Source organism: Musa acuminata, chromosome BXJ3-11 (genome assembly GCF_036884655.1).
Source record: "Musa acuminata AAA Group cultivar baxijiao chromosome BXJ3-11, Cavendish_Baxijiao_AAA, whole genome shotgun sequence".
NCBI classification, from domain to species: domain Eukaryota; kingdom Viridiplantae; phylum Streptophyta; class Magnoliopsida; order Zingiberales; family Musaceae; genus Musa; species Musa acuminata.
This window is the reverse complement of record NC_088359.1, coordinates 6,539,518-6,565,584: the sequence shown is the minus strand read 5'-3', so window position 1 is coordinate 6,565,584 and position 26,067 is coordinate 6,539,518. Positions and strand designations below refer to the sequence as shown.

The 26,067-nt window shown below is 38.0% G+C and overlaps 2 protein-coding genes, 1 long non-coding RNA gene and 1 pseudogene across 4 annotated transcripts; 3 read left to right on the top strand and 1 right to left on the bottom strand.

Moving 5' to 3' along the window:
- The first annotated feature begins 8,332 nt into the window (after positions 1-8,332).
- LOC135653441 (uncharacterized) lies at positions 8,333-9,825 on the top strand. Its single transcript, XR_010502416.1, has 2 exons — positions 8,333-8,621; positions 8,755-9,825. It is a non-coding gene; the product is annotated as an uncharacterized LOC135653441 (long non-coding RNA).
- A 2,108-nt stretch (positions 9,826-11,933) lies between these two features.
- On the top strand, positions 11,934-13,588 carry LOC135652457 (large ribosomal subunit protein uL30y-like). The gene is made up of 7 exons (XM_065173394.1): positions 11,934-12,070; positions 12,189-12,377; positions 12,484-12,581; positions 12,698-12,755; positions 12,850-12,929; positions 13,028-13,130; positions 13,215-13,588. The coding sequence occupies exons 2-7, from the start codon at positions 12,198-12,200 to the stop codon at positions 13,428-13,430; spliced, it is 735 nt and encodes a 244-aa protein (XP_065029466.1). The 5' UTR covers positions 11,934-12,070; positions 12,189-12,197; the 3' UTR covers positions 13,431-13,588.
- Positions 13,589-17,096: 3,508 nt separating this feature from the next.
- LOC108951694 (uncharacterized) lies at positions 17,097-19,266 on the bottom strand (annotated as a pseudogene).
- A 666-nt stretch (positions 19,267-19,932) lies between these two features.
- On the top strand, positions 19,933-24,916 carry LOC135652628 (uncharacterized). 2 transcript variants are annotated; one of them, XR_010502162.1, is made up of 4 exons: positions 19,933-20,507; positions 24,231-24,320; positions 24,542-24,584; positions 24,692-24,916. XR_010502162.1 is itself a non-coding variant. In XM_065173716.1 (3 exons), the coding sequence occupies exons 1-2, from the start codon at positions 20,042-20,044 to the stop codon at positions 24,296-24,298; spliced, it is 534 nt and encodes a 177-aa protein (XP_065029788.1). In that variant the 5' UTR covers positions 19,935-20,041; the 3' UTR covers positions 24,299-24,320; positions 24,692-24,916. The 2 variants fall into 2 exon arrangements, 1 of the variants encoding a protein (XP_065029788.1); XM_065173716.1 differs by lacking the exon at positions 24,542-24,584 and having other exon boundaries at positions 19,935-20,507.
- Positions 24,917-26,067: the final 1,151 nt, after the last annotated feature.

Here is a 26,067-nt window from a genome sequence, read left to right as displayed (position 1 = left end):
TATTCTTTCAAGAAGATTCATTTTTGACGAGAAATAGACTATCCAAAAATCTTATATTTTTATTATACCAAATTTTATGATAGTAATTTAGAAAATATTTAAATAAATTAATTGAGAAAGAAAAAAATTGAGAAGGAAACCTACATGTGTAATGTTATCGACATTTATTAAATAATACTCGCTTAATTGGTTTCACTTAAAGGAACTATTTTTTCATCAATTTGATAAAAATACCATTGGCTTTTTATCAAACGTCATTGATCGTCGTTGCCACTTACTCCTATCACAAGCAATGCTTTGTCCTACTCTTTCTCTTCTTCTCCCTTCCCCGTCATCCTCCCATCTTCCCTGTTGCTCATAGTTATGTAGTACTATCGCTATCGCTATCGCTATCGATATCTTTTGCTCTCACCATGGAGAGACAAGACTCATAGATAATGAAGGCTTTGTGAGTGGAGCCAAAGGGTTCTCCCTCTTCAATTTGCAAAGAAGAGGAAGTGACAAAGGATGATGCGAGCATAGAGCTTTCTATCTTCGTGAGCTTCAATCGGTAAGGAAGAGAAAGCGATGGAGGATGATGCGAGCATAGAGCTTTCCATCTTCACAAGAGAGAGTAATAACTGATTGTGAGAAAGGGGGAGAACGATAACGGGGGATAAAGCTACTATTCCATGGACAATACTGCACAGGAAAGGGAGAAAAAGATATAAGCAAGAATAAGGGAGGAGAAGAAGGGGGAAAGGAATGGAGGAGGCATTGCTCATATTGAGAGTAGGGGACGGTGGTGATAGAGGTGATAACGGTGGCGATGGCAAGGAGCGATGATGGATGGAGTGTCACGCCCCAACAATAATTCATAATATTATTCTTTAACAATTCATTCCAGGATCCAATCACACATTTAAGGATACTGAGAAAGTATTCAGTCAAACTCACACCCATAAAACCTGTGCAGTTAAAATTCATATACCATATCACTCAATGATTCATAAAATCCAAAACCAACTCAACTAAACTATAACCACATCATAAATCCATAGTTGTGAGAATCTATACAATCACAAAACGAACATGTATCATAAGTTTATATCATTATACAATTTTAACTTAACATTCCCAAAATCCTAACATGAGAGGTACTTTTCAAACATTTACAAAACTCCTAAATTCATATTTACGATAAACATTCCATTAGATACCAAGTATACTTATACAATAAAAACATATCGTCCAATAAAGGTTTGCCTAAGGTCTTCTAGCTTTCCACTGCCTTAGCCCAATTTAAATATCTTAGCAAGCGACAAGCTATCCTGAAAAAAATTATTAGCAATGGAGTGAGCACATAGAGCTCAGCAAGCGACTGACATATCCATGATAAAAGAGGATAGTTTCTAAGTATATCAAGGATGTATAAACATTTCAAAGCATATCAAAAAACAAATATGAACCAGAAGCTCAAATGACACATAACAAAGGAGTAGAATTAGTTGGAGCATATCATTGACGTAAGGAGCATTTTGGATATCAATGGCATATGAAATGTTACAGAGTATATCAATGGCATATGAAGCATTTCGGAGTATATCAATGGCATAGGAAGCATTTCGGAGCATATCAATAACAAATACGAAACAGAAACTTAATATCGCATTTGACATTATATACTTTTCGTTCTTATCCAAAGCACACGTAGAAGTATATAACCAAAGCTCTAGATATCATATCAAATAGATAGAAGGTGAAGTGGGATCCCAAACATAAACTAGAGCATCGCGGGCTCTAAGCACATACCCTTTACCATTTCTGGCAAAGGTCCAGATAATCCCTTTACCATTTCTAGCAAAGGTCCATACAATCCCTTTACTATTTCTAGCAAAGGTTCAAATAATCTCACAAATATCAGAGTACAAAAGAGTATTATAAACAATAAATTGGGACATATCAGAAACACATGCGGAACAACGGAATGCATGTGCTTATACGAAACATTGCGATACAAACATGAAGTTTACGTAACATATCAAGGTATGCAAACACTCATAGGACAATAGTATATATGAACTCAAAGCAATAATGTAAAGCTCAACTAAAGTAAGAATTTTAACTAAAATTAACTTCCAAAGATACGAAACAAGAATAAGCGAAATCGATAAAAGCTCGATTCTGACAGAATTTGAGAGACACATTACATGAATTATATGGATAGCCAATTATACTCTAATTTATATAAAATAGAGGTTATTCAAAAGTGTATCAATATGCTTTTTGATAACTTAAGTTTTGTATGAATCGGAGTTCCCAGCAATGAGTTATAAACAATTTAGTAACCAAAGGTAAGAGAACATTATCTCTGTTTTATAGAATTCATAGAGTTGATTTGAATAGATGATTTAATATGAATTTATGCTATAAATCATTCAAATCATATATACACAAAAATCTTTACGAGTCTAGTTTCCTATAAATCATACTTTGTATGAATCTGAGTACATAGTAGAAAGTTATAAGCAGTTAAGAAATAAGAGGTCAGAAATTTACGATCTCTATTTTGCAGAATCTGTAGAGTTAACTGAAATAGAAGTCTTAATAGACATTTAAACTCCAAATCATTCAATCTCAATATCAAAATAAAGATCTTTGAGTCTACTTTCAAATGGATTAGGCTGTGCCTAAATCAGAGTTTAGTGCTAAAAGTTAGGTCTGAAAATGTGCATAGAGATTATATTATCAAAAAATTATAGATTCATGGCTTTGTATCAAAACGAAAGAAATATTTGGTTCTAAGCTGAAATCTTTCGAATTATATAAGATTAAGATGAAAATAGAGATTAGTATTTATGTGGAATGAGGTTAGAACACTTGCCTTAAACAAATTTGATTCCAAATGTGGGGAGTTCTCTAGCAAAGCTTTGTCTTCTCCTTCTTCATTTCCTCTTCCCCACGTTTGTTGCAGTAACTTAAGTTTTCCTCCTTTAGTTAAACTTTTCTTTAGTTTCTTCTCTAATTGCATTAGGTTTAGCTAATACAAGGCTTGCAAGGTGGCAAGCATGCATGAAAGAAGCTCATGTGTCATCTTTAGAATAAACATAGGTGACACCAACCTTAGGTTAGCTAGTGACACATGTTTATCATTTTTTTTCTTTAACTTAAGTCTGAATCTTTTATAAATCATATCAAAATTTTAATATTCACATTTGGATCCCTAGTCATAAACTTTTAATATAAAATTATTTAATATAAAAGAATTCTGAGCTAATTCCTCATTTTTACAAACAAGCATCTATAAAATTTTGAGGGATGTTACATAGAGGGATGAGGATATTTTTATTAAATTGATAAAAAAAACTCTCAGATAAAAACTAATAAAGGGAGAGTCATTTGATACACACAATGAAAGATTTTATTGATAAAATACCTAAAATATAGCTCAATTATTGACAAAATATAAACATTTAAGTAATATATATAGACATTAAGGTAGTATTCTAATTTTATTTTTTTTTAATCTCGTTTTATCATCATCGCGATCGAAAGAAATCATCTGAAGAAGAGAGACGAAAAGAAGGTATGAAGAGCTATACGAAGTAGAGAAGAAGGAAAAATAAAAGATTTCATTGAAACAAGGATAAGGGAGGATAAAAGGGGAGAAAGAAAGGGAGGCACATGTTGAGAGCACGAGACAGTTGTGATAGAGGTGATAACACTCAAGAGTAATGATGGCGAGGAGCGATGAAGAATAGAGAGTCGAAGATGTTTTTAATAAATTGATAAAAAAAGTTCTTAGATAAAAACTAATTAAGGGAGAGCCATTTGATACCAACGAATATGAAGGATTTTATTGGTAAAATACCTAAAATATAACTCAATTATTGATAAAAAATATAAATAATTAAGTAATATATATAGGCATTAAGGTAGTGTTCTAATTTTAAATTTATGTATCCTTTTTCCCTCTTAAGTCATCCGAAGGAGAGAGACGAAACGAAGGCGTGAAGAGCTGCACGAAGTGGAGAAGAAGAAGCAGAGGATTTCATCGAGAGAAAGGGGGGAGGAATCGCAGCGCTCCCTTCGCTTCTCTGAGCTCCATAAGCCCTCCCTCGGTCGAGCCTTTCCTCGCATTCGTATCCTCAAGGTTCGACCTTTCTTTGCTTGCTTCGTCCCTCTGCTTCCCTCCCCTTCCCCCGCTCTCGATTTGAAATTTCCCCCTCCTGCCTTCCAGGTGCGATTCCGCGCCTGCTCGGGTTGGCACGGGATCGAGCTTCACAGCATCGATAACGAGCAATTTTTCTGCAAGGAATGCGATCTTTCTTGAGCTTCTGGCCCCTGAATTGGTTGTTCCACTGGGTGGGTTCAGCTCTTCTATGGTTTCGATCCAGTTTGATCGCGATGCTCTTCCCGTGCGAGGCCTTCCCAGTTACTTCGATTTTGGGATCGTTGCTCGCCAAGTGGATGTTTATCGTCCCTTCTTGCTCTGGGGTTTTATGCGATGAGGAGGAGATTGATTATAGCTTTTGGAATCCACTGGAAGTGGATCAAGATTTAGCCCTTCTTTGGTTGAGAGAAGAGATTGGAAGGACCAAATAGGAACACTAATTTTATGTTGATTTGGTGTGTTATGTGGCCGCTAGGCACTGGGACATGCCGATGCTGCAGCTTCGCATACCATCGGATCAATCTCAGTGACCTCAAGTCGCAGATAGCTAAAAAGCGTGGACCTGAGCGTTCCCGAAGATATTTTGGCTATATGGATAAGCTATAGGCGCAGAAGCTGAGCAAACGAGACTTCAACAGGTGCTGCCTTATGATCATCGGGCACGAAGATCTTTGTCTTTAGTAGCTTCTACTAGCAGTGCTAGTCTGAGTAGCAACATTTACTGCAGAGAATTATGTCATTCTGAGACTCAAAGAAAGGGATACAGAAAATAGCAGAAGCACAGGTCTTGGAAGGAGTCGCATTGGATTGCTCTAATCTGTTAAATTATATCTTAGATGATTATTTGAAACATCTACTTAGTTCATGTGTTAAATTATTAGGAAAAGTTCAGGTCATGATCAAACATAGCAGCCAGTCTTTGAGCAACAGGCTCAGGTGAAGCCAATTAATGGTGCTTGGCCTCATGTACAATATAGTTGTGGGTCTTCAGACTACATGCAAAGGCTGAAAACAAACAGCCTCATATCTACATAGGGTTTTAGGGTATCAGTGGAGTTGAACGCAACCTGGTGAAGATTGGCCGTTGCTACTTGAGAAAATATGCCTCCATACATATGAAGAATAAAGCCAGGTCAATTTCAGAGTTTCCTTATCTGTCGAATTCTTGTAAGGTGGATCTTACAAAACTTCCAGGGTTGTCCTTTAGCCTGTTGACAACTCTTGTGGAGCATTATCATGGATTAGAGCCAAATTCTGATGATATCCTTGCCATGCTGTGTTCAAATGAATCATCTCCCTGAAATCAGTTAGTGACAGAGGAAAATGTACTTTTTCCTTCTCTTGGCTCTATGTTTTGAATCCATAAGGGGACACGTTTCACCAGTACCAGAGTAGTCAATCTTTTATATGGTTTACAACATTCTGGGATGATATCAGTTTCACAGAATCCTAATGTGTAACTTCGATATAGGTAAAATCAGTTAAGCAGCTTCTTTGTGTAGTTGTGGTGTATGTAATATCAATTGCATCAGTTGCTTGATTAGTTTTAGTTGTAGAATTCTTATACTGTTTCATGATTGTTTTGATAGAAAAATTTGGGTTACCTCGATATAGGACACATCTAAGGAATCGAGTATCTAGAGAAGTCCTATGTACCTTCTCTTTACAGAGTGAAATCTAATTGTTTTCTTTCTATGTTTGTCTCAAACTTGATGGTTTTCACGACTTGAACCTCCATAACCTAAATTGCAAAAGGACAGCCTTATCATGGTGCCAAGGCTATTTAGAAATTGAGCAGTCTGGAATATTGCCATTGGATTCGAGACACATGATACGTCGGAAGCATACTAAACACATAGTAGACTGTAGGGATACATAATGGATTGTTATTTGAGACACTATGGGCTAGAAATAACCTTGTATTATTTTGAAATATTAAAAGAGCTGGCTTATCAATATTTTGATAATCATCGTGTAATGGGACTGTATAATGTTGTTTGTAGAGGCAATAAAATACATACAACCATCAAAGACCCACTCTAAACAGGGTGGCATGTTTCCATTGTGTGCCAAATCATCAGATCTAGTAGGTTTGATGATGATTGGAGCAGGCAAGCATGGCTCCAATGCATTGTATAGTTTTGTAGCTAAAGTTGATTTGGTAAGCTAATTATTTGTTTTTGATCCAAGTCATGCAGGATCCAGTTAGTTCTAAATCTAATCATGACACTAAAGAGGTAGTACTTTTTGTATGGATCTAGCTGAGATCCAACTTTTCCACGGTCATGTTTAGCCTCTGTGAATTCTAGACTGAGCTTCTATTTAGATCTCTGTTGAAGATGATGAACAAAAGCTTAGACCACTCAAATTTTGTTTGGTACTCTGTTTGATGAGCATGAAGAAAGCAAAACTTAGTTGTGAAACAACAGTTACGATAGAAACATTTGGGTTTGATATAACAACTGATCGATATATGTTCATGGTCTTCTGTAGATATGAAGGATACATTGAAGAACACTACCATGAAACCCTTCTTCCACCTCAATCGAGGGGAGAGGTTTCTGATGTGTATGTACACACATGTTTGTTTGGTACTCTGTTTGATGAGCATGAAGAAAGCAAAACTTTGTTGTGAAATAACAGTTGAGATAGAAACATATGGGTTTGATATAGCAACTGGTTGATATATGTTCATGGTCTTCTGTAGATATGAAGGATACAATGAAGAACACTACCACGAAACCCTTCTTCCACCTCAATCAAGGGGAGAGGTTTCTGATATGTATGTACATGCATACTTGATTCTCATGGCACTGTACAGTCATATATACTTTTTATGATCTTATAAGGTTGGTAAATGTAGAAGAGTCGGTACTAATCTTGTTTTCTTCGATTTCCTCATTTAGTTTTTCACCAACAAGTTTCGATCAGTGCCAAGATGACAGCCGCCAGAAAGTTTGGCTGTGCTGCTCCGATGTCTCTCTCTCGGATTTGGGCAGAATCTCCCACATGACCTGCACAATTTGGTTATCCACACATTTACACATCATCATGGAGCTCAATAGTTCTGAAGCCTGTTGGATAGTGAAAGAACACAGTGACTATTATTCTTTGGTGCCACAAGACTCAGAACCAGGTAATGTGACTCAAGTCTACTGATGCATTTCTTTCATTTGATTGTTCTAGACTAGTAAAGTGAGCATAGCCATGGTATTATTTCTCCTCTAATATGGAACTGAATAATTTCTCATCAGAATGAGGTCAACAATTGAAACACAAACAAACCACCCAAGATAAATAACTGCTTGTATCATAATCGGCATGATTAGGTCTTTTGTTTATGTCAGACTCATAACTGGAAAACAGATGCATGCTACTGATGTTATATTCTAGTCTGTCCAACAACTATCAGCTAAAACCCCGTTCATGAACCAATGCTCTTATGATCCACTTGTTTTGGATCAAACAATTGAGTAGTTGCATACTAAGGACCTTAGGTATCTGACCCAGTTAATTCTCTTGATGCAGTATCATTTCTTTGTTAATTATAAAATAAGAGTAACAAGTGCTTTTTTTTTTTGTCCTTTAAAATAATAGTTTATACTAGTGTAATTGAAGTTAACATCGGTCATCAGATAGACCATATATACCAGTAGTTGAATCTCTCATAGAAAAATAGTGAATAAAATGTTTGTTTGGAATCTTTCTGAATGAAAATTGACCAATATTTGGAGAGAAGGAAATAGATGTGATAAGTGGTTGTCAAATTTTGTTAGGATAAAATGGTGACCGATTTGATCTTTGCAACTTTTCTTATATGCTGATTTCAAGAGCAGATGATGTGTTAGACTTCTAAAGTAATATAGTTTCTTTTTTGCAAAAATATTAGGAGGCATATGTTTCATAAATGTTCAATGCATTTCATGTATCGTGAATCAAGTCATCCATGTGCTGGTTTGTCATTTGGCATTATTCATATTATCTACATGTTTTTAAGTATCATCATGAGCAAACATTTAGATTAGCCCTTTATTCATATAACATGAAATTTAAATACTAAATTATTATTTTTAGGTTGAGGACAATAAGTTAATTGTATTGAATTGAATCATAGTTTGGACAAATCATAACTCACATATAACTTCCAATCAAATCTACAATTTGTTTTGAGAACAGCTGCAGTCGGTATCCTTTTCCGTGCTAGTTTCAAGATGGGCCGAATTGGATTGGGCCGGGCCAGTCTCCTAGATCTTAAAAACGCCGGTCCAACCTGAACCGAGATCAAACGGAAGTGGAACAACCAATCAGCAACGACAAACGTGTTCGACCATAGATTTGATCCCATCACGCCGCTTGGCCGCTACATTACGCGACACAAGCAAATGGCGAACCCTAAACCCCGACCCCTACCTCTCCTCCCTGCGGCGCTCTCGCTTTCTTCCTCTTCTCCACCTCTCTCTATATATTGGTAATTCACCCTCCCCTCTTCTCTCTTTCTGTGAAGATCTTTCTGTTGAGGCATTTTCTGCTTCTCTCCTTTTTGTCTTCTTTTCTTTTTGGTTTTTTGTGTGCATTTTCTTGATTTTTTAGTCTGTGACAAGATGGACGAGGCTCTTGAAACAGAGTCAAACAGCAGGCGCCTCTTGTAATCCTTGGCGATATCCCTGTCTGCCGCATGGAGCCGACATCAGACCGCCAGGCGAAGATTGCTTGGATTCCTCATCTCGTCAGTCCAACGCCACAATACCTGGCCATATCTTCTCACATCCAAAAACCACACTTTTCTTGATCTTTCCTTGATGTTTATGTAGTTTATAAGTTCATGAATATATATCGATCAGTCTTATAAATGGCACTAATTCAGACAACGGGTGCTTTGTTGCTCGGATAACAAGCCACCTTTTGCATAGTGCCTACAGAGAGATCCACCAGCGTGAGGCTGCCACACGATTGTGGGGCGTGTTCAGCTCGTTGGCCCCCCTGCAAATTGAAGGCTGCCACATTTATCTGATAAGTGATCGATGGATGGATCTCAGTTTTCTTCGTGCTTTCTTTTTTTTATCTCTAATTTTCAGTCATTGCTACTGTTTTCACTGTTATTGATTTTATTTTTCTGTTAGTATTTGGTTCTCATGGCCTTTTTGCTTATTGTTTTTGACGTGATGGTCTGTCTATATCATCACTCTTTACCCACTTTTCTTCTTAGTTTTGTTGAGTATAAAGATTAATCAACTGAAAATAATTATTTCATCTTGTATCTCAGAGTGTTGAAAATATTTTTTTTAAAGATCAGATGTTAATTCTAAGCAGATTAATTTGTGCCGAGTCATTTCAGGGTTATTTTCTCTGAGCTTGGATTCAAAGTTCGATGTATATTCGTAGATGTGTTAGTACTTCTCTCTTGCTCTGAGCATGGAAACCATGAAAAAAAGGAGACGTTTGACCGAAGAACGTCATTGGTAGGAGGGATTATTGCTTTGGATGAAACAAATTATAGTAGATTAAGTTATCGTTCATGTTGGTTGATTAGTTTATGTTCAGATGATGCCAATGTTTTCTTGTATTTGGAATGAATGCAGCAGATGCCATCAGTAAAGCTTTTAAAACATTGTGCATTATATTCTCTAAGATATCAGGTTTTCGGCAATGGTAATTGCATGATTATTTGTCTACCTTTGGGTTTCTCTCAGTAATTTATGTATTAACAATCAAGCTCTTGTTCTTACAAATTTTAATAAAAGAATAAAAATGATTTGAAAATGTAATTTATATGATTCTAATACATTAATAATTTCACGATAAATCAAATATGATCGGCAATATTTTGCCAACATCATTAATTAATAAAAACCCATTAACCAATAAAATAATATTTAAATATTTTATAAGCTTAATTTGTGTGCTTCTACGTTGGTCTTACCGTCCGGTGACTCACCCGTTCGACCATCCTCTGACTCATTCGCTTGATCTTATCTCTGTGGGTCCGTTCCCTCGCCTCCACCCTCTCCATCCCTTGGCCATCACCACCACCACTTGCTGATGCGCACTCGACTTGCCCTCCGGCTTTCCCGGTGCGATGGCGATCTCAAACGCTCCGGCGAGTGCTCCGACTCTGTTCCGTCGCGACTCCATCTTGTAGGCCGTCGCTGGCTTTACCTCATTGTGAACCGGCGTCGGCTCGTTCCTCCCGTTCGCCTGCCTCTCCGCGAATGTCTTGTCTTCTTCCACTTCGCTCTCTCAGTTCTTGCCGTTGTCCCTCTCGAGCAGACTGCTGCTGCGGGAGTTCTCGGAGATATGGAGGCAAGTGAGCTTGCTCTGTAGATCGACCTTCCACGTTTCTCGGAAGAAGTAGCCTCCGGTGGAGCCACGGAGTTGTGTTTCCGGCTCCTGGGGTATCCGCAGGCAGCGAGCGACATGGCAAGAGCTCACGGTTGGCTTGAGATAGCTCGGTATCGACTTCCCTGGTAGTTCAGCAACGGCATCTCCTCCTCCGTTGTTGCTGCTTCTTGGTGTACCCTACATGTTGCACTCCTTCCTTGAACGACGTCAAGAACAGCAGATTCCCTTATCATCAGATGACACATGCGAATCTCGAGATCTCCATGTCATCATCTCTCATGGTATTACTGTGGCTACCAACTTATGAATGGGACAGACATGCAGAAGATTCCACCACTCCAGAATCGAAGAGTATCGGTCAATACAGCCTCCATGTTCTAATTAGGGGGGTTGACCAGGTCAAAGAAATCTCCATGACTTAGCTTCAGGATCTGATGGACAAAGAATGAACAGCCAGTTTAGATGTATGATTACATGGGGCACAGACAATTGTTTCCATGGAAGAACAGGCCATATTTAAGCTTCAGGATCCTTAATCTCTTCTCCTAATAATGATAAGTTAAGGATCTTATGCTCTATTGCCATTTTAATTTCTCAATTAAGACTAATTGATTTAATTATGGTTGATGAAAAAGTATGATGACAGTGATTATGTTTGTTCTCCAGTGGCAAGCCACAAAACCAACACCACACTAAGAGAGGCACGATCAAACCAAGGTTAAGTATGAGAAATGGACAGAGTATTAAATTATAATTGAAAAATATATCAAAGTAAAACAGATGAACCTTAAAATATTTATTACATAATAACTTTTTATTTTCATGGTGAAGAAGCTGACTTTTTTTTTTTTTTTTTAAGTGATCAAGGTAATTATTCATGCTTGTTAGTATCAAATTAATCATCGATCCATAAATCTAATCGAATACCTAAAGAGGGTTGATACATTTTCGATAGAGATATAACTCCGACGGCATAAGAGATACTCGTAAAATTAGTATTATAGATGTACTATATGAAGTCACTCTAACACTTATGAAATGAGCATCTATATCTCAAACAATATCTAGATCGATATAATTAATCTAAAATACTGACCATATGGATTCCAAAGTTTGTGCACCACAATCTTGACTTTGGGACTCTCATTTCATGCTTAGATTTATGTGTGTCGCAATGTACTTACCTAACTTGACTTTGTCAAAAATAATATGAAGCATAGCATTAAGAAATCGTAATAATTAGGGAACTAAAATGTGCCACTTAATCCGAGATAACAGAGGATAAATTAGTATACCCTCCGGTATCAATTTAATGTTAATCTGTTCCAGCGGGGGCCCAAACGTGACATGGTTTATGTCGAGTTCCATATTACTATTTGGCCCATAAGATAATATGGGCCTCAGTGGGCTAACTCCGAGCTTAACAGAGAGAATCGAACGGCTACGGTTGCCGGATGAGTCCTGATCTCGCTTGCAAACCCTAACGCCGAGAACAAAACCCCACCCGTATTAATAGCGCTCGCCACCATCGCCCCCCATTATTCTCGATCCTCCGCCGATCCGAGAGAGATCCTAAAGGTTGTTACTCTCGAACGCCATTTGATCGTTCATGTCTTCTTTTATCGATTTGGGGTTTAGGAATCGACTTCTTTTTTCACCTTGATTTGGTGCTTGATTTGATCTGCGTTCTTGCCAGAGGAGGGCGATGGCGACGGAGGAGGCGAAGGCGGTGGTGCCGGAGTCCGTGTTGAAGAAGAGGAAGAGGGAAGAGCAGTGGGCTCTCGCTAAGAAGCAGGAACTCGATGCCAGGAAGAAGAAGGCTCGGGAGAACCGCAAGCTGATCTTTGGAAGAGCCCAGCAGTATGCCAAGGAGTACGAATCCCAGGTGCGTGTTGCGAATTGTTGTACCACTAGTATTACTGTTCTATGGTGTTCTTGTCGTTAAAACTTCGATTTTTTTTTAATCTCATTTGGATCTGATTTAATGATAGGAGAAGGAACTGATCCGCTTGAAGAGAGAGGCCAGGATGAAGGGCGGATTCTATGTCAGCCCCGAGGCCAAGCTTTTGTTCATCATCCGCATCCGAGGGTACACGTTCTTTTCTCTGTTCTAACTATGTGGTCTATTATGTGATAGATGGATTTGCTTTGGCATTTTGATGATTGTTGCTTCTTATTTCTCTTCTTGTTGTTGACTTGCAATAGCATAAATGCCATGCACCCGAAAACCCGGAAGATCTTGCAGCTCCTCCGTCTGAGACAGGTGCAAATGAAAAATTCATCATACATGTTCAAATTACTATAGCGTTTCTTAGTATTTAATCGTAAATAAATGCTTTTTTTCCAAACTGCTGTAGATATTCAACGGGGTGTTTCTGAAAGTTAACAAGGCTACAATGAACATGCTGCAGAGGGTTGAGCCATACGTGACATATGGGTACTAAACGCCATCCTTTCTAGACCATTATTGCTATTGCTCAGAGTAGTGTAAGGTGAGGTGTAGCCGTTGTACTAACTGATACTTGAATGGCTCAGGTATCCTAATCTTAAGAGTGTCAGGGAGTTGATCTACAAGAGAGGGTATGGGAAGTTGAACAAGCAGAGAATTCCTTTGACGGACAACTTGGTCGTTGAGCAGGTATGTTGTGGGATGCATTGCCAGTGGGTTTTTTCTTCCAACCAAGTTTTATGAAGTTTACACAAGGTTGTTCTTTGGTTACAGGGCTTGGGAAAACATGGTATCATCTGTGTTGAAGATCTTGTACATGAGATTATGACTGTGGGACCACATTTCAAGGAGGCAAACAACTTTCTGTGGCCCTTCAAGCTGAAGGCACCGTTGGGTGGCCTCAAGAAGAAGAGGAACCACTATGTTGAGGGTGGTGATGCTGGAAATCGTGAAGATTATATTAATGAGCTCATCAGAAGGATGAACTAGATATTTGAGGTCTTTCATGTCTCTTTCATCATGGGTTTAAGAGATCAATTGGACTTGTGTTTTTATTTCAGTAGAAATCGGGATAATTAAAACTGCAAAATTTTGTTGCTTGGATTTAATGTTGGCCTGTTTAATGATATTAATATTGTTCTCTACTATGATGGTTGAATTTTCATAAATTGTTATCTATGCTATTTGTTACTTGAGAATCTGGAGTCTTGGTTTTTTGTGGTGAGTTATAATGCTTCTCTTTGTCAGAGGGGCTGAGTTTGTAGTTGAGTTTCAGTGTGGACAACAATTTTGATGAGTGTGCATCTTATAATGTTCGTTTGTTTATATATTTGCTTGCTGGTCAGAGTTTGTCTTCTATTATTTTTTTCCATTTTTTTAGTCCTTAATAGTCTTTAGTGTTTTCAGATGTGATCTTATGTTGTTTTTCGCTAACGTAGCCACAAAATTCTTGACAATTATAAGATACTTGCCAGTCCCTAGAATCAGACCATAACTTTTTTTCTGATTGATAGTGTAATGTGTATAATTTTCCAATAACAGGCGAGGCTTATGGATGCTGCTACAACTTTATGTGAATTTCAACTCGGTGCAAATATGAGGTTGAGTGGCTATTTTACTTGGGTTTATTTGTTGGTTCATACCACATTACAAATAATATGCAGTGGTTCGATGAAGTATCAAGATGTGAGCCATCCTGTAATTGTTTGGATGCCCGGAGCCAAATTGCATTATGGTATACTAATCAGTTGGGTCTGTACTGATTTGTTCGAGGTCAGTAGGAATTTGGTACTGGTTGATACAGGACCAGTACCTGCCACAACAAGTTCATACCTTTCTTCGACCAGTAGTCCTAAACCTAGACATTGCTCAGGCAGGAGTTCTGGCTTCATCCAATTCCACCATTCTGTAAGTCCTTAAAGAACTCGTGGGTTGCTTCGGGTGAATTAGGTATTAGATAATTGCAATCTGATGTAAGGTGAGGACCGTCAGGTGGAGCTTGGATTGAGATGTACTAAAGGAGTTTTCAGTGTATTTTCTAATCTTTCTATTTGATTCATTATGTTGAAGATGAAAGATCAGGTTATTGCATGAGACTTCTGTTTCTTTGATGTACGAGGATAGCCAGATATTTACAATATTACAATCTTATGGAATTCACTCGCTTAGGTTGTAACTAAACAACCTTAATAATGTAGCAGGATCATGCCGTATGTTCATTAGGAAGAAAATGTAGACATCATAAGAAGAAAACAAGATGGCATGGGTTTTTGTTAGACATCATAAGGCTTGGGTGAGGCAACACCTAGTGAGTTCAACGTCCTAGTGCAGGTTTTTGTCCTATAGTTCTCAATAATGTTCCTACCCTGTAAGTTTACTTATGTTTTCCAAATGCAGATTTTAACCTGACAAGCTTGGAAAATTGGGTCCTGCTTGAGAAAAATAGAGTGTGGATTTTCACTCTTCACAAAGTTTGGATTGGGTTGTGCTAATGGCATTTTCTCCACTGTTGGGCGTTATTGTCTTAGAAAGGATTTAATTGTTTTTAATGGCACTGCATGGCCCTCGAGACTATGGTTAGGAAACGGAACACAACAAAAATCTCACTTATTTGGGTCAATAGTTAGTTTTGAGCATGAATCATCCAGCACCTGCAAATAACTAAAACTGTCAGTTTTGATTTTTTCTGTACCCAGACAGTCGAAACCAACTGAAGGCTATATGTAATGTTAATGAGTTGTCATGTACATTGGCATCTTGAACATAGTACTGGTGGTATATAGTTCAGAACAATGTCGAATTCCTCGGATAAACTTATTACTTGTTTGAGCGAAACTTAGGAGCTGAAATTTCTTTTCATGTGGAACGACACATTATTTAGCGTGATCTGGCACATGAAAAAAATACTCTAAAAGGGATCAGTCAGGATTATGCATTCATACTCACCACATGCTGACTGTGGCAGAATACATTGTTATGCCTAGCAACCAACATGATATTGAAAGCTATTCTGATTATATTTGCTTCCTAGAACCAAGGGAAAATTTAATTAGATTCTGCTGTTTTGTCTAGCGGTACCTGTGAGATATAAATGTGTAACGACTGTCAAGGGAGCTGATTTTTCATGCAGATGACCAGAATTTTGGGTTTTAATTCCTACATTAGTGTGGCTGGTCTGATTTTCGGTTATCAATTAGATCCTCTGCTGAATTCAAAGCACTGGATTGTTGCGGTTCTGTTTCATCTTTTTAAGTGTGACCAATAAATCTGGATATATTTCCTTGTTTGGTTCTTTTATGATTAGCTAAGGCCTAATGGGATATTTGTCAGGAAGTTAGTTGTCTAGCCTTTCTGCTTGCTTGCTTGAGCTGTTCTGCAAAGGCTTATAAATTGGTTTCTTTAGACTTCCAGAAGATACAAATAGGAAGACAGCATTTTTTGCATGAACGAAGAGTAGTTCAGTGCATAAAATTTCTTGTTTTGTAGGTTGTCAAACAAAGAACAAGGATGACAAGAGGAAGGAAAATATGTTGACTTGTTTTAGTATTTAAGAAATAAATGATGACTTTTCTTTTTCACCAATCAAATTTATCATGAGGCAGTTAATAATACTAGATTGTTGAAAGATGGACTTCAAGTAGGCATCTTTGCTTATTCCTTGTTGTTAGCATCATTAAGCCACTTTTTACTGCTCTCTCTATTTGATTCTGAACTGTTGCTGTCAGCCTAATCATACAACATATGTTTTTTACTATAATGTTGTGGGGCAGACATTTCCCTTTCAAAGTTTGTAGTAGTTGCACATTTGCCGTTCTATTTTGTGGGTTGAAGTAGCTGCATAAATTTGACATGGTTCAGTCTTTGTACACTTATAATAAAGTGGATTGCATTCAGTCAATCCTGTCAATCTGAGAATAAATAGTTGGCACTCGTTCCTGGTTCAGCATCACCTATGAGCAGGACTGCAAGCTTAATGTGCTAGTTCTTGAATCACTACAGATTGATTAGGTGTAGGTTCAACATGCAAGTAACCTTCACAGGGACATGCTATGGCTTCTTCTTCAAGCTGAGAGAAACATCATGTGTAACTAGCAAAAAACATCCTCTCGATTGGTTTCACCTCATTGAGAACAGATGACCATAGATCTTTACACCCACTTATCTCCAGATGTTTACTGGGCTCGAATGTGCGATGGTCTTGTCATGATTCTTCATGAGCAGATCCATTGCTATTTAAAAGATATAAGATATTTCCAATTCCCACAAAAAGTTCATTTGCATGGTACTCGCACTAAATTTGCTGATCTTTTATATGTAACAATCTTCACAGCAACACTAGAGAACAATTCCATGCTTACTACAAAGGTTTGCCAGTTCTGTTCTTCTACAGATAAAGAATCAGTTTTGCCACAGAGCATGCACACAATTCATTGACTATGGTCGAGTAAAATTGAAAGACAAATTACAAGAATCAGTTTTGCCATTTTTACACATGAAGCCTGGTTTAAATTGTGATCATAAATGCATTGCACCATCAAAGCAACTTTGAGCATCGGTTTCTCTGATATGCATTACTTTGAGCATCAGTTTTGCCATTTCTACAATATATGATCATCAATGCATTACATCATCAAGGACAGATGAAGCATTCAGGAATGACCTTAGCAAAGCCAGAATCCATTAAAAAACAACTCAGTTTGCATCATGAGCAATTATAATTCATGACCATATTACTGGGGGTAAGAAAACCATAATGTACAGTCATTACAATTTATTTCAGCTATCTTCTCAAACAAATCATGGACAACAAGTAAAAAAGGAATTCCAAGTGTTTTATTGCTGGTCTTCCATGGAGAAGCTCTTCAAACCTGACATGAACAAAAATGAGATGGACTAAGGTTCAAACACACAAGGCAATTCAAAATCTGAGTGCATCTTACTGTATTTATAATCATATGGTCATCATAGTTTAATGCTGTAAAAAAAATTGGGGAGTCAACCATGTTATGATTTCCTTTGACTACTTGAAAGTATGATAAGCACAGAAATGGATTTGATTGATACTCTACATTATATGCCTTTTAAAGCATCAAAATCAGTTGACTAGCTTTTCCCAGTGCCCTGTAGATATATATAGTTCGCATTAGAACATGTTCAAGAATGCTTTTCTCCTTGAGTCGGTAAAAATGGAAGTGCAAAAGCAAAACTAAGGTTCTAAAATGAAATCGATACATTCTAAATACAAAATGTGAATTCAGCCGCACCAACACTTAGCAGCTTAGAAGTATGCCAGAAAATACTTGAAAGGATCCACTTGAAAACTAATTTCTAACAGGATCCTGTATACTTAAGCCCGCTGGTATATAGAATTTTGAGGTAGTGGCTTGTAAATTGGATGACAATTATATATGTAATTTTCTATAATCTATCAAAGAAACATATGCCTCTCCTTGGCTGTCAGATATTTCTCGTACACTACGATCTGAAATCATTTACTTTCCACAATGTATTCATCTCTAATATACTTTAAGCAAACTGCCTCAGTGTTTTCACCTACAAAAAATTAGATCTAAAAATGTTTTGAAATCTCAGACGCTGAGCATGCTTGAGAACAAGGTTATAAAAGTTGCAAAGGTGGTCCATGCAATGGGAACCTTTTCATAGGCCTGGTCTACCAAAATGATTATTTATGCCCAAAAAGAAGAAATAAAGGAAAATAAAGAGCATAGTATAATTACAAGGATGAAAAAATATATAAGGACAAGAAATTTGGAGGAAGATGAATACATAGGGAAAGATATAGGGATCAAAATGAAAAGGAATATGAAACAAGAAGAGAGGCAGTAGATTCATTTTACAACTTAAAACTACTCATGCGTCATGCAACGATGTATCAGCAATCGAAGCAAGTTGCCCTTTATGATTGTTGATTGCTCAAGTTGTCAAGCTTCTCATGTTTTCGTTGATTAATCTCACAAACGAGTCTAATCTACATAAATAAAGATATCTTATAACCATGGGATGTTTTCCCAATACTAGTCCTCTTCTAGAAGTTCTTACATATTCTCAAACCATTCTTGAAGGGTACCTATCAATTTCTTTAGCTGTTATAGGAAGTTCTTGAACTCCGATCTAGCAAAACAGAATGTTAATTTCTTAAACGTTACCAAACAAACACTAAATTCTTACTTCCGCTTGAAGAAAAACGCAAAAACTGATCTATAAACTGTGATCCTGAACTGAAAATTAAATCCATTTTGAATGACTAAATATCTAAAAAACAGAACTTTTACGTCGATCAAATGATTGTTAATCTGAACTCTAAAATTGTTACGCAACATCACACAACCAAGACAGAGACAAGAACAGGGCTCTAGGATCGACCTGGGCGGATCGGAGGGGGAGGGCGGCGGCGGCGATCAGTGATGGCCGCCAGCGGCGTGCTGTTGCTGGTGCTCAAGGTGGCGGCGCTCCTCGGGAAGGGCGAGGAGGTAGGAGAAGATCATGCCGCAGAAGCAAACGTGGTACTGGTTGGATGGAGCTGGTCTCGATGTACTTGTCGAAGTAGCGATCCACCGCTTGATCCACACTCTTCTTGATGTGATCCCACGACAGCTTCGACTTCACGTACGAGGGCACATCCCTGACCTTCATCCCCTTGATCTCATTGTAGAACGCCCGCAGTGCAGCGCCATCGGAGCACAAACCCTAGAAATCAAGTCAACCGCGGGGCCCAAACAGATCGGATCTTTGAGACGGAGACGGCAATCAAAGGCACTATGAGCCAAACGTCCTTGGCGGCGACGTTAAACATGGAACGTCGCATCGTAACGTTGACCTTTCGATGAACGGCAGATACATTGGTCATCGATGAGCTTAGAGAACGCCGTGGACCAGCGTAACGTAACGGCGTCACAAGCACGCTCGTTTCCCATAACCGTCCTTCTCCGTAGCCGTCTACTGTTACTACGACCGTTACAGTTACTAGTGTTACTATAAACACGATTATAACTACGACCACTACAACGGCCACGACAATTACTACGGCTGATAATAATAACATGTAATGTAAACTAATCCTATGGATTTGCAATGAATAGCTTGGTTAAGTTTAGGGATTCTAATTCTTTCTAGGTTACCACAGCTAATTCTCTAATTAAAGCTTGTTCCCCAAGCAAGCATGTACTATGCCAACCTCAACTTGCATTACTAATAAAGAAATTAGCAAATTTGTATTTATTTTTTTTGAATTTAGCATATGAAACCATAAATACAACAAAGTAACATCTAATATAATATTATGATGATAAGAAAATTAGAGATATTATGAGTATTTTATATATTTATTTATGTTTCCCCAAAAAAACCGGAAGCTCTAATTCGGAGGTATGTTATGCTGTGTAACGCTGCCATAAACAAGCGAAGTCGCCCACGTTATTCTCACCCGGTATTTTTAGCTGGATTGTGCTCTCTCTCTCTCTCTCTCTCTCTCTTACACTGTGCTGTTCTTTCCCACCCCAACCCGATTCCTTCTCTATATAGGTAACCTCCTCTCCCTTGTCAATCACGTCTCCCCTGGGGTTTCTCCTCTTCGTTGCTTGATGGCTCGAGTTCTCTCCTCCCGAGCCCTAATCCGATCGCTGGAGACCGTGGGGTTGCGCCTCCTCGTGCTCCTCCCCTCCCTCCCGCCCGCAACCCGCCTGCTCGGCCTCCGCCGCCGCTCCGGCCGTCCCTGGAGGGTGCACGTCGTGGAGAACGATCTCGACGCTGAGGGCTCCAGCACGGGATCCGGGACGGGTGAGGCTGATGCCCTCAGAAAACGCCGCGTCGATGACGCCATCCATAATATGGTAGTCCGCCGGTACGCCCCCGATTGGCTCCCCTTCGTCCCCGGTGCCTCCTACTGGGTCCCGCGCCAGAAACGGCCATACCGCGTCGCGGAGCTCATCGCGGGTCTCGTGGACTCCAGGCTTGCGGATCCCGAGATCAAGAATTCGCCGTCGGAGGAGGAGGAGATGTCGTTTGCCACCGAGCGCGGTTGGCCCTCGTCGGCCTACTTCCTTGAAGGTAAGCAATGAGATCTTTGAAATGTAATCGGCTCTATGAACCGTGAAATAGCGTAGATTTGGAGAATTTAGCCTCTGTCTCTCTGTTAATTATCTCATAGCAGTGGTGATTTCTTTCTATTTTGGTGGTCTTTTGCACTACTTTATGCATTGGTGACAATTTTCCATTAATTAGTTAATTCAATTATCTAGATTGAAGATGGGCTGAAATATTAACATCTGAATGACGACTTTGGCAAATGTGTTTGCTATTGACCTCGTTATTAAAGACATTTGTTTAAAATATATTGGGAAGAATGATGTTTTATGATAAAGATACTGCTTTCTTGACTTAAATTTTCAGAGAATCTCTGGGATTGACACATTATGGAAGAGTTTGGTTTCTTGTACTTGAATATACATTATCAATGATATACATTGAGATCGATATAATTGTTGGGACACTGTTGACTTTGTGAATAACTGTTTAAATGGCTAACTAGAGCTTGTAGAACAGATCTTTAAGAGGAATTCTCACTTTTTATTTTCTTTAACATTTAGAGTTGAAAGCCTATTGATACTGTGGCGTATAGACCATATTACCATCTATGATGGAGGTGTATGGTCTTGGAATGGATCACTTGGATCACTTCTTTGCTCTGACCCATTCATCTACAAGATATGAGTGTTTTTTTGTTTCTATATCTTCATTATCTTTCTTCTGGGAGAAGGTACCTCTTTGATTGCCTAATCCCTCAAATATAGAATCTGACCACATTATCTTTTCATAATTTCTCCCGATCAATTCTTTTTTTAATACAATGGTGCCAAGATATTGATTTTTTTATGTTCCAATTACCAGAATTGTTGTTTTCTTTGTTGATTTCATTCCAGCAGAATGATTGTAGACCATGATAGTGTGCAGTTGTTTATTTCTATATGTTTGGTCATATTTATAATTATAATATTTAGATTATAGACAACAATGAAGCAGAATCCAGATAATATTGATACTGATTTTGAGTTGTTCGGGGTTGTAAGCCTGTCATCCAGCTTTGGTACTCTCTCTCTCTCTATCAGCGACTAGCAATTCCTGTCGTGCATTTTTATTTGACTTGTTTAAATCACTCACTTTTCACATCAATATTTGGATTTGGAGTTTCTCACTTGTTATTGGATACATTTCTTGAGAGAAACCTTCTCCAAATCTAGGTAAGTCCAATCATGTTGCCATGTTTAACAGACATTTATTTAAATGTAAGCTAAGTTTGCATTTGGCTTAGATCCATGTAGATCAAAGCTAGATTAGCATGAATGCAGCGTTGATTCAAGGAAATTTGCCCGAGATATGTCCATAAATCCTTGCAAATTGGGCTCAGATCCATGTTATTCTAAGTTGTATCTTCACTATTCATGTGTATTTATTTTAAAATTGTGTGCCTAAATCCATTTCATAATGTTCATAAAACTGTATGGTTGGTACCAATGATCCGTATGGGGTTTGGATTCGACGATCTGTCGACTCGATTCCACCCTTCGGATTGAAGTTTTGGCGGAGGAGAGAACTATTGCAGAAAGACCAATCGTAAAATCGAAAGAAAACAACCTCTATTGTTTATAAAGTCAAAGTACTAACTATGAGATCTGAAACAACAGAATAAAAAGCATGATAGAAAGCCTATGGGTGCATGAAAACGTTAGTTGTTTTTGGGCAGAATGTTGGTGCTCTCGGCATCACATCTTAGATGTCGGTTTCGGTCTCCTCTTTCTGCTGTCGGAACCTTCTCTTGAGGTTTGGGCAGCAAATAGTAGGTGTTGAGGACTTCTTGCAGCAGCTTGATGACGCTTTGGGGCTGTTGGAACGCGAGGAAGAAGGCTGTGCCTGGAAGAAGTTGGCTGCTACAATGCTGGAAGAATTCTAGGGCCAGTTGGCTCTTAGTTGAGGACTTCCTTGTTCTCTTTTGGGATGCTTTGGATGAGGGCACACCCTTTATTTTATAGGGTGAGGGCTATCCCAAATCCTTAGGGTTTAAGGATTTTCCTTGTAGGGTCAGCACTTCTTATGGATGATAGGTCAGTAGAGAACATGTTGTTAAAATAAGATATACAATAACACATAAACTGATCTGAAAGCCAACCAGGACACAAAAGGAGTGATTTCACCCAGTCAGTCCAATATAGGTTGTATAACTCGACAAATTCACTGTATGGGTCTTATTAAACGGTAATCAGACCAGTACCAAATGGAACCAAACATTTGAGACGTAACAGAAGCAGAAGTTGCCTATTTTAATGTTTGAGACCACTTAAAAATAAGCTGATATGTGTGCAAAAGATAGTTAAGTTCCTAAATCGAAATGAAAAACTAAATAAAAAGACGATTAGCATAACAAAAAGTGCAGAAATGAGAATGAGGACAACTATATTGTAGCAGTAATTAGTTTTAATTACAACAAAAGAAACTCAGCTGAGAAAATGCCACAAAAGTAATAAGGCATCTCGCAGGGTCTTCTAGTGCACTCCACAGACTTTTATCATAAGGAACTTGTTCTTTGGTTGAATTCCCCGATAACAAAGAAACAGGACTTTGTGTTTCATAACTGTGCAGTTTCCTGAATATTTTGGGCATGACAAACCAAGCCAATAATGTAGTAGACGGTCCCAGTGACTGGAACAATCACCTTCTCTAGTTATGGATGTTGATCTTATAACTCTTGCAAATACGGAGTCACATTATCATACAAGTCTTTAGCTTTCTTTTCTGTGCTAATAGCAGCATCTACAACAGACTCATGTGCATGCTCAAGCATAGCTACCCAGTCATTCCCCACAGCACCAGTATCCATCCTTTGATGCTTCTGTATTTGCAGTATTTTCAAGAGCCCTTTGGACACCATCTTTTTGCCTCCAGAATGGGAAGAATATGTTCAATAGTTGTATTTTGCATTTAAGCACCATGGAGATAAGGTGACTAATACAAGTAAATGCATATATTCAGCATGTTAAGGTGGTCTACTAATGCTACACTGGTGTGGTTGAATTGTATAGTGAAATAAAATGGATAAGGCAAGAACCTCTATTCTATCATCAGGATTGAATCAAAGACTTTGCAGTTAGCTCTATGCTGTTGAATAATTAACAAGTGAATTTGGTGCTTTGGTTAAAGATAATAAGATGGCTTTGACAGGACACTAAAGACTTGGATCTTTTGGACTTGCTATCACGAGATTTGATGTATAATGGACCCTTGCTAAGGGCTAGTGCCTGTCACATTCTGTGTTATGCTAGACCCGAATTATCCTTCCTGCTCTTATTTCATGTCGTCAAGATTCTGCTACGTTATCAACTTGGTTTATGATGCTGTATTAAGCATTCACCATACTTGAGATGTATCATGTTCTCCTTACAAAAACTGAAAAATGAAAAAGAATTCCTGGTCTAGATAAGCTAGCTGTTGTTCAGGAGTTGTATAATTAATTTTACTGAAGTTTGTGGGTGCACTGGAAAACTGCTAGTTGATTGTCTTCTATGCTGCACCTATGAATCACATTATCTCTTTGAAGTTATCAAATTGCCTCATCTAATTGATTCCTTATCCTGAAAGTTGTTTAGAGTAAACAATCTTATTCCTTTTTATAATTGAATAATGTACCACATTAAATAAAGAACAGATTTAGAGATGAGATGTGCATTCCGTTAATGTAATTCATGGTTCTCTAATCATGACACTTTGTATGTATTACAGATTTATCCCCACAACAGATGAGTCAGCTTAAGGTGCCGAAGACACAATCTGATGATGAAGACAGCTGACTGTTTATCTGGTACTCCAAGGGTGAGAATCTTTTATTCCATAGAGTAGAATTAACCCTCATTTATTTCCATAGGATTATCCATGGAACAATAAATACCTCACCATGTACAAAGGATCATGCCTCAATTAATTAACGAGCAGGTGCAATATATATTTGGTTTAATAAGTATAATGATGCCAGAATCAGAAGTCTTTGTAGTAATTGGTGCTTTGATATCTCGTTTCTTTTGCTGTTCCACAAGTGATTGGCTGGTGCTGCACAATCAAATGGTCACCAAGATTCATGTGGGTTCAGATTATGTTTGGACATTCGTCCTATCTAAGCCTTATGACAGTCTTGTTATGTTCGTTTAGTCATTAGAGGACTAAGCTATCTTTCTCTCGCCATGCAGGCTCTGCGACAATGTGCATAGTGATGTGCCAACAACAACACCGACTCAGCAGCTCCACACTGGACAGGGGAGGTGGAAGCTTTTGGTAGATTAACCCACCAATGCAAACATATGCTGATGTGCTATCGTCCCCTTTACACCCTTGCAATGATGATTAATATAACTTAAGCGTTATGTGTTTCTGAATAATAATGCCATATTTTATCCATTTGTTCTTCTATGAAATCCTTAAATGTTCAAAAACTACAATGTTGGCATGTCAAGGGACTTAAAAGAGAATCTTAACTCGGTAGCTGCTGCACGTATTGAAGCTTTCACTTGGAATAGCCAGGCACTTGCAACAGTTTACAACTTCATGTGTAGATTTGTGTTGGAGTTTGTTGGTCTATATAAATTATTTATCCACATCTATGCATTGTGATACATGATTATAGATTACTCGAACAAGTGGTGCATTTTACCAAATTATATTGGTGTACCAATACATTATGGATTTAATTAGTTTTGTTTAAGTCATATGATATTTTTATATGTTAATATTAATGTTAATGTTAATCCGTAAAAGGTCAGTTTCTTGAAATCTCATATGATTTTTTAAGGATATATAAATAAAAAATGGGTTAGATGAAGCATTTAATACAAGATCTATAAAGAAAACAGTAATTTCAGTAAACACTTGATAGACAATATAAATTATAAATATATATTTCGTAAGTTTTGAACGGTTATGCGATAAAATGTCCAAGGTAGTTCGTCGTGACCAAAAGTCCTATAAGTGTAATATTGTTGTGGAATAAGGTAAAGAACCAGCCTTAGACATTATCCCAAAGGCTCATCTAATCATGTGTCATCTAGGTAGCTCTTGTTGATTGATACTTCGCACCATTTTATGGAGCTAGATACCCCCAAAGCGACTTCCTAAATAGCTTGTATCTATGTATTTTTACCTCTACAAGACGATTGTACACAACTTGTGTTTACAAGCCTCAAAACGATCATAAAAGCCAAACCAAAATAGGATTGTCAAACCTACAATAAATCCTCTACATGTTGTGCAAGATATGAACAAAACTGAAAGATACAGACATATATGAGCATTACATTAAATACCATGTTTATAGCTTTGTCTATGATATTCTCCCCCTTTGATGTCCTTGTCAAAGCTTTTGCGGACGTTGTATTTTCTCGCCTTTATTGAATCTTCAATCTTCTGCTCTAGTCGCAATACGCCTCTTGGCTCCAAACTGCTCTTCAGTTAAGTAGTCAAACTTTGATTCATCATGCTACTTTAACTCGTCAATTATTCTAACTCTAGTATAGGGTCGGTTGGGTTATGTTGATCCTTGTTGGTTCTTACGGATCCTTCAGATGAAGGA